This window comes from Dipodomys ordii, unplaced genomic scaffold (genome assembly GCF_000151885.1).
Source record: "Dipodomys ordii isolate 6190 unplaced genomic scaffold, Dord_2.0 Scaffold209, whole genome shotgun sequence".
NCBI lineage: Eukaryota > Metazoa > Chordata > Mammalia > Rodentia > Heteromyidae > Dipodomys > Dipodomys ordii.
The window spans coordinates 1,047,715-1,061,485 of NW_012267425.1; the positions used below are offsets into that span (position 1 = coordinate 1,047,715).

The following is a 13,771-nucleotide window of genomic DNA, read 5'->3' on the forward strand; positions in this document are numbered from 1 at the left end:
TGTGTGAGGCAGATGAAGATGGAGGATTCTAGTCACTTTAGGGTCAGGATAAGGTGTACCTAGGACATAAGGAGTTTTAGGCACTGGAAAGGAGTGGAGATCAGAAGATGTACTTGACCTCCTCAGTCTGTTGGGCCCGTGTTGAATGAACAAATTGTACACCCATCAGTGTCTACTCACACACGTAAGGATTCTTATGAAATGAAACATGAATGTCCAAATAGGCATATTACTTACAGTTCACAAAGCACCACCCTTATGTGTTGTGTTAGCTAATGCAGGCAGAACAGAACAAGAGCCAGAGGTCAACCCTTCCACCCAATGTGCCTTCCTCCAAGTCCCTGGCATCCAATGAAGACCGCCCCAGCGGTCATTCCAGCATCTCAGATGGGGAACTTGCCCACAACTTACAGGAAAGTGTCAAGCACCGCATCTTCTACCTCTCAGAGCAGCTGAAAGTGGAGACAGTCAGTCGGGATGTGAACACGATGAGCTACCTCAAGCTGGTGTCCAAAGCTGACCAACGCCAGGCCCTGTACATCCGGCAGGCCTTTGAGAAGGTGAACCAGCGGGCTTCTGCCACCATTGCCCAGATTGAGCGAAGGCTCCGCCAGTGCCAACAGCAACTGCAAGAATTGGAGAGCTGCAGGACCCCAGGCTCAATGCTGAGGGTTGAGAGCAGCCTGGACAGCTGTGAACAGCCCAGCATGAGGGCCTTAGCTTCTGAGACATCCAAGCTAGGTGAGGAAGATGGCTTGCTCACCAGTCTGCCTGACCTTTCCAAGGCCTTTTCTCCGAAGAACCACCTCTCAGCCCTGCAGCTGGGGAAAATCTCAGATGCTAAGTCTGTGGCCAAGCATCAAAAGCTGTTGTTGGAGAAGATGAAGGAAAATCTAAAAGAGGTCAGCAGGGTCCACATTGGCCTTCAGGTGTCCTACCAGAGCCTCAAGGGGAGGTATCTGAGGGATCTGCAGGAATCACTGCAATCCCTTCAGAAGGAGAAATTCAGGTAAGACAAGTCCCTTCTCAGGCCTTGGCTCTGAGAACGGGGGATGGTTGAGGGCCAACACGGGACCCGGGCTTGGAGCATAAGGAGCTCTAGGGAGGGTCTCTGCCAAACAGTCTCAGCACTGCAGTGGAGCATGGAGGCAGCCAGGTGGCAGTGGGAGCCTGGCAAACAGCTGACTTTAGGCAGGCAGTGCCCCTTACCCCACATGCTGGGAAGGTTTCTCAGGACTGATGTCACACTGCCACCCTATCTGAACTGGTGCATAAAGTCAGGCAGTGGCTATTAGGTCCAAAAATGACTGGATGATTTTTCTCCCCCATGCTATGGCTTGGTATTATTTTTCTCAAAGACAAGACTGGAACCCAATAAGAAAAAGGCAAATCTGCTGGGCCCTGGTAATCGTAGTGACTCAGGAGACTGCCAGCTGGAGCAGGGAAGTCCATGAGAGTCATATCTCCACTTGATCACCAAAAGACCAGAAATAGAGCTATGGCTCAAGTGGTAAAGCTCAGGGACAGCACCCAGGCCCCAAATAGTTCAAAACCAGGACTGGCGCATGCACGCATACACAGGTGTGTGCACTCTCAGCAAATCTAATCCACTCATTTTTCTTTCTTTTATTGGGGGGCTTGATCTTGGGCCCTGGGTGTTGTCTTTTAGCTTTTATGCTCAAGACTAGCACTCTACCACTTGAGCCATACCTCAACTTCCAGGTTTTTGCTGGTTAATTGGACATAAGAATCTCACAGACTTTCCTGCCCAAGCTGGCTTTGAACCGTGACCTTCAGATCTCCTTACGTCCCTTGAGTAGGTAGGATTACAGGTGTAAGCCATTGGCACCTGCATGCTTGTGTTCTTAATGACTGCCATCTGACTGAGGTGAGAATCTTAGTGAGCTTTTGATTTGCATTTCCTGTATAGCTAAGGATGTTGAACATTTCTTCATGTATCTATTAGTCACTGCACTACTGTGCAACTTGCTTGCTCATTTACTAATTGGTTATTCTTTTGCTGTTTACCTTTAGGTTCTCTGTATATTCTATATATATATATATATCAATACTTTATCTGTTGAATTTTTTCCTATTCTCTTGGTCCTGGTTACTGTTTCTTTTGCTGTGCAGAAACTCTTTGATTTGATATAGTCTCACTTGTCAGTTCTTTCCCGTATCCTTTGGGCAACTGGTTTCCTATGCAGAAACTATTTACCTGTGCCTATGACCTCCATGGTTTCCCCTACATTTTCCTGTAGTAGCTTTAAAGTTTCAGGTCTTAACTTTGAGCTCCCTGATCCACTTGGAGTGGATTTTTTGTACAGAAGGAAAGTCAGAGGCTTAATTTCAGTCTCATGCAGGTGGATATTGTTTCCCCAGCACCATTTGTTGAAGAGGTTGTCTTATTTACTTTGTATATTTTTGGTTCCTTTATCAAAAATTAGTTTGTGGTAGCTGCGTGGTTTTATTCCTGAGTTAGTTTCTAGTTTGTTTCATTGGTCTTTAGGTCTGTGTTTGTGCCAGTACCAAACTGTTTTTATTACTATGGCTTGGTAGTATAGTTTGAAGGCTGATATTGTGATACCTCCAGCAAAGAGTGTGTTCTTGAAGAAAATTTTCTAATATTTTGGGGGTGATTTGGTTGAATGATCATCATTTTATCTCCATAAAAGCATTTTCCAAATTGGTCTATTTGCTTTTTTGAGTAAGAACTGGACAGAGGGAGGAGTCAACTATGTCATGTTTAGGATACTGCTGCCAGAAGGGAAGGAGAGTAGGGGGAGGGCTGAGAGAAGGAAGATGGAAAGAATATTCTTATGAAAATATTACTTGCTATCATCTTATTCAAGAACCTAGTCATATATGCTTATAAATCTATCAAGATTGAATCTATTCATATTCATGAAGAATATTCTATACTGGTGCATAGTTAATATCTTGAATGTTCTTCTAACCAGATCTTCTTTTTTCTTTTTTCCTTTCTTCTCTTTTGAGGCAGGACCTGACGATTTCTCCATAGTGCTGGGATTACCAGAATGCACCACCACACCTGGCTCAGTTCTTTTTTTTGTAAATGGAACTGAGAGTACTGAGGAGTTTGTTTGGTGGGTAGGCATCCTATGAACTCCCCTCTTTGCCCTTCTTTTTTTTTTTGCCAGTCATGGAGCCTGGACTCTGGGCCTGGGTGCTGTCCCTCAGCTCTTCAGCTCAAGGCTAGCGCTCTACCACTTGAGCCACGGTGCCACTTCCGGCTTTTTCTGCTTATGTGGTGCTGAGGAATGGAAACTAGAGCCTCATGCATGCAAGGCAAGCGCTCTACCACTGAGCCACCTTCCCAGCCCTTGGGCCCTTCTTGTCAGCTGAAGTGTCACAGGTACATGAGGTTGAGACAAATGGAATGGTCCTCTTAGGAGCTGGTTTTTGATGAACTGGTATTCAGCAAACCAGCAGGCCGTGTCCTAGCTGCCTTGAGGATGTCTTGATGTGGATACTGGTCAAGTCTTTGGAATATGACCAAGTGGAGATCCCATTGTCTTCCAGCCTGTGCGTGCACATCATTGTTTGTGCCTCGTGTACCCCCAGAGTGTGGCTGTCATTCTGTACCTTACAGCATGGAAGCCCTACCTTTCTATGGGCTCCATAGCTCTCTGGGAAGGTTAGGACTTCCTCTACTATGTCACAAACAACAAATCGCAAGCCTCCTCTGTAGCAGCCTTGCATCTATGCCTCTGGCTTGTCTGTCTACCATAGTGCCCAGAGGAGGAATGTCAAAAAAGTTTTCTAGTTACGAACCATTTTGAAGCTCTGAATACTTTTACTACTTACATATTTATATTTACAACAGCTAATTGTGTTTTGCCGGTGTCCTTAAAAATATCCCTACTGAGATATACTTTGCATGTCATAAAATGCAACATTTTGAGTACATTTCAGTAGTTGTCATTGAATTTACTGGGCTGTGAAACCATGACCACAATCTAACTTTTTGGTTTGTTTAAGTAACAGCTTTATTGAAATATAATTCAGGTCCCATAAGTTTCACCCATTTAAAGTGTAGCATTCAGTGGTTTCTGATATAGTCACAAAATTGTCTAACATTCACCACAATCTACTTGCTTGACATTTGTATCATCCCCGAAAGAAATCTTGTCCCCATTAATAAGTCACTCCTCCTACTCCTGACACCTCCTCATCTGTTTCCGTCTCTATGGACATTGCATATAAGTACAATTGTACACTATTTATCTTTTGTGACTCTCAATCCCTGTATTAAAACAGTTTTATAGAGCAACCTATTACATGCTAAACATTGGCCCCAGGGATATTCATGGAGTTGGATAGTGCACACAGTTTTGATTCCCTCTCTCTCTTTCTGTCTCCCTTTTTCTCTCCCTGCCCTCTCCCTCTCACCCTTCCTCACTCTGAAACCAGTGGCTTGAACTCAGGACCTCATATTATCACTTGGCTTTTTTTTTTTGGTCCGGTCGTGGGGCCTGAACTCTGGGCCTGGGCACTGTCCCTCAGCTCTTCAGCTCAAGGCTAGCACTCTACCACTTGAGCCGCAGCACCACTTCCAGCTTTTTTCTTATGTGGTGCCGAGGAATCGAACCAAGGGCCTCAGGCATGCAAGGCAAGAGCTCTACCACTGAGCCACCTTCCCAGCCCCTATCACTTGGCTTTTCCACTCAAGACTAGCATTCTACCACTTGAACCATACCTCTACTTCTGACATTTTGCTGGCTAATTGAAGATGAGAGTCTCATGGACTTTTCTGCCCAGGCTGGCTTTGAACATCAATCATCAGATCTCAGCCTCCTGAGTAGCTAGGATTACAGGGGTGAGCTATCAGTGCCTGGGTTAGATTTTCATTTCTATAATTTCTGATCTATAGAAATTCTTGGAAAGCTGTTACTAGAAAATAACTATATATAAGATAAATCTGTGTTTCATCTACATGTGACTGATGTGTGTTTGGAGTGTCTCCAGGCAGACCTGGAAGAGGAGGCTGTTTGACTGGAGTCCAAGATTAAAAAAAAAAAAAAGAAGAAGGAAGTTGGGTGCCAGTGGCTCACACCTGTACGCCTAGCTACTCAGGAGGCTGACATCTGAGGATCATGGTTCAAAGCCAGTCTGGGGAGGAAAGTCTGTGAGACTCTTATCTCCAGTAAACCACCAGAAAACCAGAAGTGGCACTGTGGCTTAGGTGGTAGAGCACTAGCCTAGAGCTGAAGAGCTGAGGGACCGTGCCCAGACCCAGAGTTCAAGCCCCACGACTGACAAAAAATAATAATAAAATAAAATTTTAAAAGGGGGAGACAAGCTGGGCATTGGTGGCCCACACTTGTAATCCTAGCTACTCAGGAGAGTAAGATCTAAGGATCGAAGTTCAAAACCAGCCTGGGCAGGAAAGTCTGTGATACTCTTATCTCTAATGAACCACCAAAAAAATTCCAAAAGTGGAGCTGTGGCTCATGTGGTAGAGGGCCAGCTGTGAGCAACAAAGCTGAGTGAGCACAAGAGACCCTGAGCTCAAGCCCCAGTACCAGCACACACAAATAGAGGGAGGCAAGGGAATCCAAGTGAAATCCAGGTGCAGTGTGCTCACTGCCAGCCTGATCTCTGAGTGAGCTACTGAGAGACTTTGACTTTTATTCTTGCTCCCAAGACAAGCATTGATGGAAGAACAGGTGAATGACCACTTGCAGGTGCACTTGGATGAGATTTACCACCTCAAACAGAATCTGGCCTGCACTGAAGAGAAAATGGCCTATTTGTCCTATGAAAGAGACAAGGAAATCTTGGTGAGAACATCATGGGGAAGCTCTTTAAGAAAGGGCCAAGGAGAAATACATAGGACTGACAAATCTGTTTGGATGCCTCCAAACGAATTCAACAACCAAGTCCTGGGTGACTGTGCTTCTTCTGATGGCAAAGGAGCTCTAAAATCTAGTCTAGTCATTATATGCATGTGAGCGCCATCTCATCATCTAGCTTAGCTGCTTTGGGAAACCTAGTGCTGTGGTTCTCACGCTTGAGAATGGTCCCTGGGCCCCATCCCAGAGTCTGTGACAACAGATAGGGAGTAGAACTTGCCAAGCCCTGGTGGTGGTGGGGAGGTTGCTGGTGATGCTTGAATTGCTGGAGCAGAGAAAGCTTTTGCAAACTACTCCTGTGGACCTAGCTTCCTACCCTTCACTCTCTTCCACACCCTTCTCTCCTACCCCTGTCCTAGCTTAACCTTGTCCCAAGTAAATCCTCAGTCTCACAAGGTAATGATGGGAAGTATGGCTGAGTCTGCACGGCCTTCCGCAGCAACTCTGTCTCTGCTGTGTGCATACTGGGAATTCTCTATATCCCTCCTAAAAGATTCAGCTCAACCATAGTTGGTGCAGATCCCCTAAGCAACTCAGTGAAGTAACCACCATTTTGTTTTAATTTCGGGTAAGCTTTTGTGTTTGTCACTTGCAGGAGGTCATGGAGAATTTCAAGGACCGAATATCCAAGTTAGAACATCTACAGGAAGTCACTGAAGTGGGTATGACAGCAAAGCTCCGAAGCTATCCCCTGAAGTTTTTGTTTAGACTTGTAAGCCTGCTCCTCACCTTGGCCACCATTCTCTTGGTCCTTGTCTCCACGGTGTGCTCCTGCCCCTTCACCCTGGTCAAGTCGCGTCTGCGCACATGCACCATACTCATACTGCTTGGCCTCGGGGCACTGGTCTGGTACAAGTGGCACACTATAGACTGGCAGGCTTGGAGCCCCTTTAGTTGGAGGCTGGACTCCAAGGACACTAAGACTTCATCGGATGAGCCTTAACGGGGTCAGGGGGGCTACTGCTGAGTGCCAGTGCCCTCCCCCTGGGAATCAAGGACATCCAGCAAGCCCTTTGAAGAGGGTCACCTCACAGCTCTGACTTTCCAGTTCTGGAACTGCCAGCCCAGTGAGACGCATGCACATACCCACCACCTCCCACTTCCACTTCACCACAGTTCTTCCATGCTGTCTGTAGACATGAAACCTGAAAAAGGTAGAAATCCACGATGTGCTGTTCTTCTCTTTATTTCCTTTGCTCTCTCCAAGGGCTGGTGCCTATACACGCAGTGGCTTCGGGGGTCCCAAATGATTGTAGCAGTCACTAGGACTCTGTTAGTTTGGGCAAGGAAAAATTACATGTACCTCACAAGGATGGAGAAGCAGGGAGGGGAGAGGCAGAGCTCACGCAGGGGACACTGAAGAGACAGATGAGGCCTCTGTTTTAGAAGTGCTGGAGAGTTCAGAGCTATCATCAACTTTCTTCCCAAAAAGCTGCAAGATGCAGTTTCGAAACTGGAAGGATAGAAAGCATTGTTCAGCAAGGCAGGAAGGGCAAGGGTGCTGTGCTAAACGTAAGGCGTGGGTCTGTTCATTACCCATCACCTTCTCATTTAGGATGCCATCAGTGGGATGGAGGAAGGCTAAGGTCATTCTTTGCACATGGAGGCGGCCATCTGAGTCATCTGAGTGAGCAGTTGATGGTGGCTGCTGTGGGTTGAATTGTGTCTCCCCAAAAGATATGTTCCAAGTCTTAACTCCTAGAACCTGCCATATATCCTTATTTGGAAATAGGGTCTTTGTATGTGTAATTAAGGTGCTTGTTAAGATGAATTCATGCTAGATTAATATGAATCATAGTCCAAAGACCGCTGTTCTTATGATAAGAGGAAGATTCAGATGCAGCTACATATACACAGAGGCGAGACCATGTAAAGATGAAGGCAGAAATTGGAAGAATGCCAAGGAATTACCAGAAGCTATAAGAGAGGTACAGAAATGATTCTCCTTCAGCACTTCCAGAAGGAAACATCCTTGACTCCAGACTTCTGGCCTCCAGAAAAGTGAGAGGCTCAATACCAAGTTATTGTTTTGTGTGTGTGCTGGTCCTGGGACTTTGAACTCAGGGCTTGGGCACTGTCCCTGAGCTATTTTTGCTCAAGGCTATCATCTACCATTTGAGCCACTGCTCTATTTCCAGCTTTTTGGAGATAATAGTCTTATTGACTTTCCTGCCTGGGCTGGCTTCGAACCATGGTCCTCAGATCTCAACCTCCTGAGTAGCTAGGATTACAGATGTGACCACCAACCTCTGGCTAATCCCAAATTGTTTCAAGCCATCAAGTTTCTGGTAGTTTGTTATGGAAGTACCAAGATACTTATGCAGTAGATAAACATGATGCCAGCTAAGGGCCATGCACAGAGTGACCCATATTGAGAATATCTAGCAAGAAGCCCAGAGGCATCTGGGCGCTGGTGGCTCACATCTGCAATCTTAACCATGCAGGAGGCTGAAATCTAAGGATCACAGTTTGAAGCCAGCCCAGGCAGGAAAGTCCATGGAAACTCTTATCTCCAGTTAACCACCAGAAAACCAGAAATGGCACTGTGGCTCAAAGTGGCAGAGCACTAGACTTGAGTGCAAAGCTCAGGGAGAGCACCCAGTTCCTGAGTTCAAGCCCTATAACCACCACCACCAACAAAAGAAGCCCAGAGGCAATTTAATGACCAGGAATGTGGATGACATCTTATTTCTATCCTACTAACCTCAGGGAAGCTGGAAATGTAGCTCAATGGAGAGTGCTTGCGTAGCATACATGAGGCCCTGAGTTCCATTCCCAGCACCTTAGAAAGAGGGAAGAAGTGACCCATTCATTTTTGAAGCTGAATGTGATGGCATATGTCTGTAATCCTAGCACTCAGGAGGTTGAAGCAGGAAGGTCAACAGTACCTGTGCTACAGAATGACTTTGAGGACAGACTGGCTATGTAGTGGCACCCTGTCTCAAAGGAAATAGATGACAAGGTAAGGACTAGGTCAATAATAGTGTAGCTAGCTCCCTCATCTCTTCATCAAAGAAAGTCTTCTGCTCCCAAAAGGGGTCTTCTCTTTTCTGGCTGACCCCTAAAAAGTCTTGAGTTCTATCAGTTTCTTAGTGATGTCTTATAATTAAACCAACCACACAGATTTTAGAATCCATACTACAAGCATTCAGGCCTATCCATTTCTCCTCTCTTCTTTCTCTTGCAGGCACTGGGGATCAGGGCCTAGAGCTTGTTAGTGAAACAGTCTTCGTTTTTCCGATAGCATCTAGTGCTAACTTGCGTGACCAGCCTTGGATCATAATTCTCCTACCTCTGCCTCCCAAGTAGGTGGAATTATAGGCATGCACTACCACACCTGGATTTTCAAATACTTTTGGTGGTGGTGTTTGTTTTGAGCTAAGATCTCACAACTTTTGCCCAGGCTGACCTCAAATTTCAGTCCTCTTCTCTCAGCCTCCTGAGTAGCTGGGATTTCAGACCCATGTGTATCCAGCTATCATCAAAACTCTGAATGTTAAAAAAACATAATTGTTGAGATTGATGGTATAAATGGACTGCAAACCAGAATGGTCTTGGTGAAGATCTAGTAAGTGAGGCCAAGAGATTCAATTAACACGTACTTATTGAGTACTCACTATGTGGCACACAGTTCTAGAGGGATACAGCCTTGAACAGCAAGAGCAAAACTCCCTTTCCTCATTGACCTTCATTGTAGAAAATCTACTGAAGTAGCAAAGTGGAATGGATGAAAGCAAAGCTTAGAAACCTGGCAAGGTCCAGAAGTGCAGACATCTGTCAGGAGGGGAAGTTTTGGGAGGAGGAGTGGAAAGAAACAGAGACAGTGTTTGACAAGATAGATTAGGATTCCTCAAATTGAACCTAGACTTAACAAGAGATGCTTGTGAAAGACAGGAGGCAGGGGTCAGCCACAGAGCTACATTCTCTGGGCATGAACATGCCAAGGACTCTTTCTAGGAATTGTTGTGGGACTAATTGTACTTAGTGTTTCAAAATGACTGAGAAGAAGAGGTGCTTAATGCTTTCTACAGACCTCTCTACCTGGCTTGTTCGGAGGATGAAGCAATGGAGTGTTTATAAGATGGAAGAAGAGGACTGGTGTCGTGCAGGGAAACCGCTTGTCTAGCATTCCACCTCCAATACTGTAGCAAAGAACTGTTTTGAAGGGCTGCATCCGAAGGCGATAAATCTCACAAGGTCATCTGTAACCCATCAGGAGTCATGGGCAACTTGCTGCTAAAGCCTATTATGCTAGCCAAGGAAAGCTGCCATCACAGGAGGCCTTAGGGCAAGACCACAGCGCATTCCACCCCAGCGAACACATCGACTCCCCAAGTCTCATCAGCTCTCAGCCAATGCAGTCAGAAGGGCCTGCTTTTGTTTTTGTAGGGAGGAGATTCCACAAATTAGGGTTTTGTTTTTGTTTTTGGTTGGTTGTGGGGCTTGAGCTCTGGGCCTGGGTGCTGTCCCTCAGCTCTTCAGCTCAAGGCGAATGCTCTACCGCTTGAGCCACAGTGCCACTTCTGGTTTTCTGGTGGTTCGTTGGAGATAAGAGCCTCACAGACTTTCCTGCCTTGGCTGACTTTGAACTGTGATCCTCAGATCTCAGCTTCCTGAGTAGCTAGGATTACAGGCGTGAGCCACTGGTGCCTGGCTGACCTTAGGGGTTGAAAGGAGCAGGTGGAGATGATTAAGAGAAGACTTGAATCTGTAGCCCCAAGAGCTGTGGAGCTGTGCTCACACAACTCTGGCACAAGGTCTGGCTGGGGCTGGGTGACATGCTGAGCCTTTTCCTTCTCCCCAGGAGAGCTTCTCTGAACCTCTGCTCCCCAAATGCCCCGTGGACTCCTCATTGATGATAGCATTCCAGGGTACAAGCATCACCGGGCTCTTCCCGGGTATATTTTGAGTTCGATCCACCCAGTGTTGCTTACCTGCCGGTTCATGAAGACGTAGATGATGGGATTGTAGATTGTGGCACTCTTGGCGAAGTAGGATGGTAGGGCAGCCACCAGAGGGTGGAAGGCATAGCCAGGGTGGGCAGTAGCAAAGCATGCAAAGAAGGCGTAGGGGCCCCAGCAGACGCAGTATGCAAAAACCATCACCACCACCATGCGTGTCACCTCCTTCTCGGCCTTCTGAGTGGACTCAGATTCTTTCTGCAGCTTTGCCACCTGGGGGGTGGGCCAGGGACAACAAGTGACAATGAGTTGGGGAGTCACCAGGACTATATCTGCTCAAGACTAGTGCTCTACCACTTGAGCCACAGCTCCATTCCCAGCTTTTTCTGAGTAGTTTATTGGACATAAGAGTTTCATGGATTTTCCTGCCCGGGCTGGCTTTGATAGATCTGAGTCCTGAGTACCTAGGATGGAATTCTCTTATCTGTTTAAGAGGCTCAGTAGGCTGCTTTGGGAGAAGAGCAGCTTAGAGGGAAGGGAGTGTGACACAGCTGGTTCTGTGTCACTGTCTCGACCTCCTGTCAACCCAGAGTGCAGCCGGAAGGGTGGGGGCTTACTGCTCGGATGGCCAGCCACACTTGGAGGTAGCAGAGCACGATGATGCTGAGTGGGATGATGCAGCATGTCACCATGAGAACCATCATGTAAGACTGCACACCGGGGTAGGAGGTGCCACTGAACACATCCGGGCCACAGGATGTCTTCAGGCCATAAGGCCAGTACCTGGAGAGAAGGGCTGAGTCTCACAAGGCCAGCACAACACATCCCGGCCCCGGCATGCCTCTGATATAAGTCAGAGCTTTTTGTGTGTGTGTTTTTTAAAAAAATTGTTTGTTGGTAGTACTGAGATTTAAACTCAAGGATAAGCACATGTTTGAGGCATGCCTCTAAGCTCATAGGGTTTTTATTTTGTATTAAGCCCCAGACCTGAGGCTTAAACTCAGGGCCTGGGAACTATCCTTTAGCTTTTCTGCTCAAGGTTGGTGCTCTATCACTTGAGCCATAGCTCTACTTCCAGCTTTTTACTGGTTAATTGGAGATGAGGCTTATGGACGTTCCTACCGTGGCTGACTTGGAAATACATTCTTGGAATTTCAGCCTCCGGAGTAGCTAGGATTATAGGTGTGAACCACAGACTCATGGTCTTTGGGCATTCACTAATGTGCTAACACTACTGCTATTTCCAGAACATTTTCATCACTCCAAAAGAAAAATTGGGGTAGGGATTTTTCAAAGGGAAGGTAAGGCTCCCTCTTGTTCGAGCTAAGAACACCTATGTATACATGAATCTTTTTTCTGAGGTCAACTAGGCTACAACTAGAGTAACTAGAGTTGCTAACTGGTATGAGAAAAGTATCTTTCTATCAAAGTAGGTTTCTTCCTTTAGAATATTGAGATAATTGTTTTTGTTTTTGTTTTCTGCCAGTCCTGGAGCTTGAACTCAGGGCCTGGGCACTATCCCTGAGCCCTGTTGTGTTCAAGGCTAGCGCTCTGCCACTTGAGCCACAGCGCCACTTCTGGCTTTTTCTGTGTATGTGGTACTGAGGAATTGAATCCAGGGCTTCCTGCATGCTAGGCAAGCACTCTACCACGAAGCCACATTCCTAGCCTTGAGAGAATTGTTTTTTTCTGAAGGGCTCATGCTTTGGCCAGGTGGTTAACTCTTGTTAGTTTTTTTCCCTTTTTTTTAGCAGGTCCTGGGGCTTGAACTCAGGGCCTGGCCGCTGTCCCCAAGCCTTTTTGTGCTCAAGGCTAGCACTCTACCACTTAAGCCATAGTACCACTTCTGGCTTTTTTGAATAGTTTATTAGAGATCCGACACTCATGGGGACTATTCTGCCTGGGCTTGCTTCCAGTCATGATCCTCAGATCTCTGCCTCCTGAGTAACTAGGATTACAGGCACTGATGCCTGGTTGTTAATTACATTTTAGTTACATACATGCTTTTCCTGAGTATTTCAATTAAGACATCCTGTTCGAAGCTCCTTGAATTTTAGTTATGTCTGTTAGTTAAGCCACATCTTTTTGTAGATGGTGATCCTGGGCTCAACCAAAGTGAGGAGGGGGGTGGGGTTTGCTGGGTTAGGGATAAAAAGGGAGCCGTCTGCTTGCTCTGTGTGCTTGCTTGCCAGATTTTGGGCTGATGGTGCAGCCTTATGCAGAAGTAAACGAATTCCTTTAGAACTGGTGTCCTTACCTATGCGACACCCCAACATCCCAAGCTATTTCTAACACTGAGTAGCCATGAGGATTAAATAAATAATTCAATCACCCTCCATCAGGGGTGGCTCTTGTCCATGTTCAATTACTGGAAGCTGTCAGGGGCCTGGGGGCTCAGGAGGGTGGGAGATGAAGACAAACTTTCACAATGGCCTTGTTTCCCAGATTCATGGAAGCTACTCAAAGAAAGAATGTTTTCTCTTGGCGCAGGTAGCTCATGCCTATAATTGTAGCTACTCAAGAGGCTGAGATCTAAGGATCACGGTTCAAAGCAGAAAAGTCCCTGTGAGATTCATCTGCAATTAACTACTCAAAACCCAGAAGTGGTACTATGTTTCAAGGGGTAGAGTGCTAGCTTTGAGCACATAGAGGCTCAGGGACAGTGTCTAGGCCCTGAGTTCAAGCCCTCCAACCTACCAAAAAAAGTTTTCTCTCCAAATGCCATAGGAACTTATTCTTCAGACTGTCACAGTAACCTTCATTGTCTTGTCCCATCCCTCCCAGTCAAACATCTGAGCCATTTATTCATAAATATAGGTCTTTGGGCTGGGAAGGTGGCTCAGTGGTAGAGTGCTTGCCTTGCATGCCTGAGGCCCTGGGTTCAATTCCTCAGCACCACATAAGAAAAAAGAAAAAAGCCAGAAGTGGTGCTGTGGCTCAAGTGGTAGAGCGCTAGCCTTGAGCTGAAGAGCTGAGGGACAGTGCCCAGGCCCA

At 46.4% G+C, this 13,771-nt stretch overlaps 2 protein-coding genes across 2 annotated transcripts in view; one reads left to right on the forward strand and one right to left on the reverse strand.

The window, feature by feature from the left end:
* Positions 1-275: 275 nt before the first annotated feature.
* Positions 276-6,819, forward strand: Tex28 (testis expressed 28). The gene is made up of 3 exons (XM_013035312.1): positions 276-1,009; positions 5,669-5,804; positions 6,472-6,819. Exons 1-3 carry the CDS (start codon positions 276-278, stop codon positions 6,817-6,819), a joined length of 1,218 nt encoding a protein of 405 aa, XP_012890766.1.
* A 399-nt stretch (positions 6,820-7,218) lies between these two features.
* Opn1lw (opsin 1 (cone pigments), long-wave-sensitive) overlaps positions 7,219-13,771 on the reverse strand; it is a 16,041-nt gene continuing 9,488 nt past the window's right edge. The window contains exons 4-6 of the mRNA XM_013035313.1: positions 11,395-11,560; positions 10,811-11,050; positions 7,219-7,329 (exon numbers count right to left, since the gene is read on the reverse strand). Coding sequence (XP_012890767.1) covers positions 7,219-7,329; positions 10,811-11,050; positions 11,395-11,560 — 517 coding nt within the window. The remainder of the gene's footprint in view (positions 7,330-10,810; positions 11,051-11,394; positions 11,561-13,771) is intronic.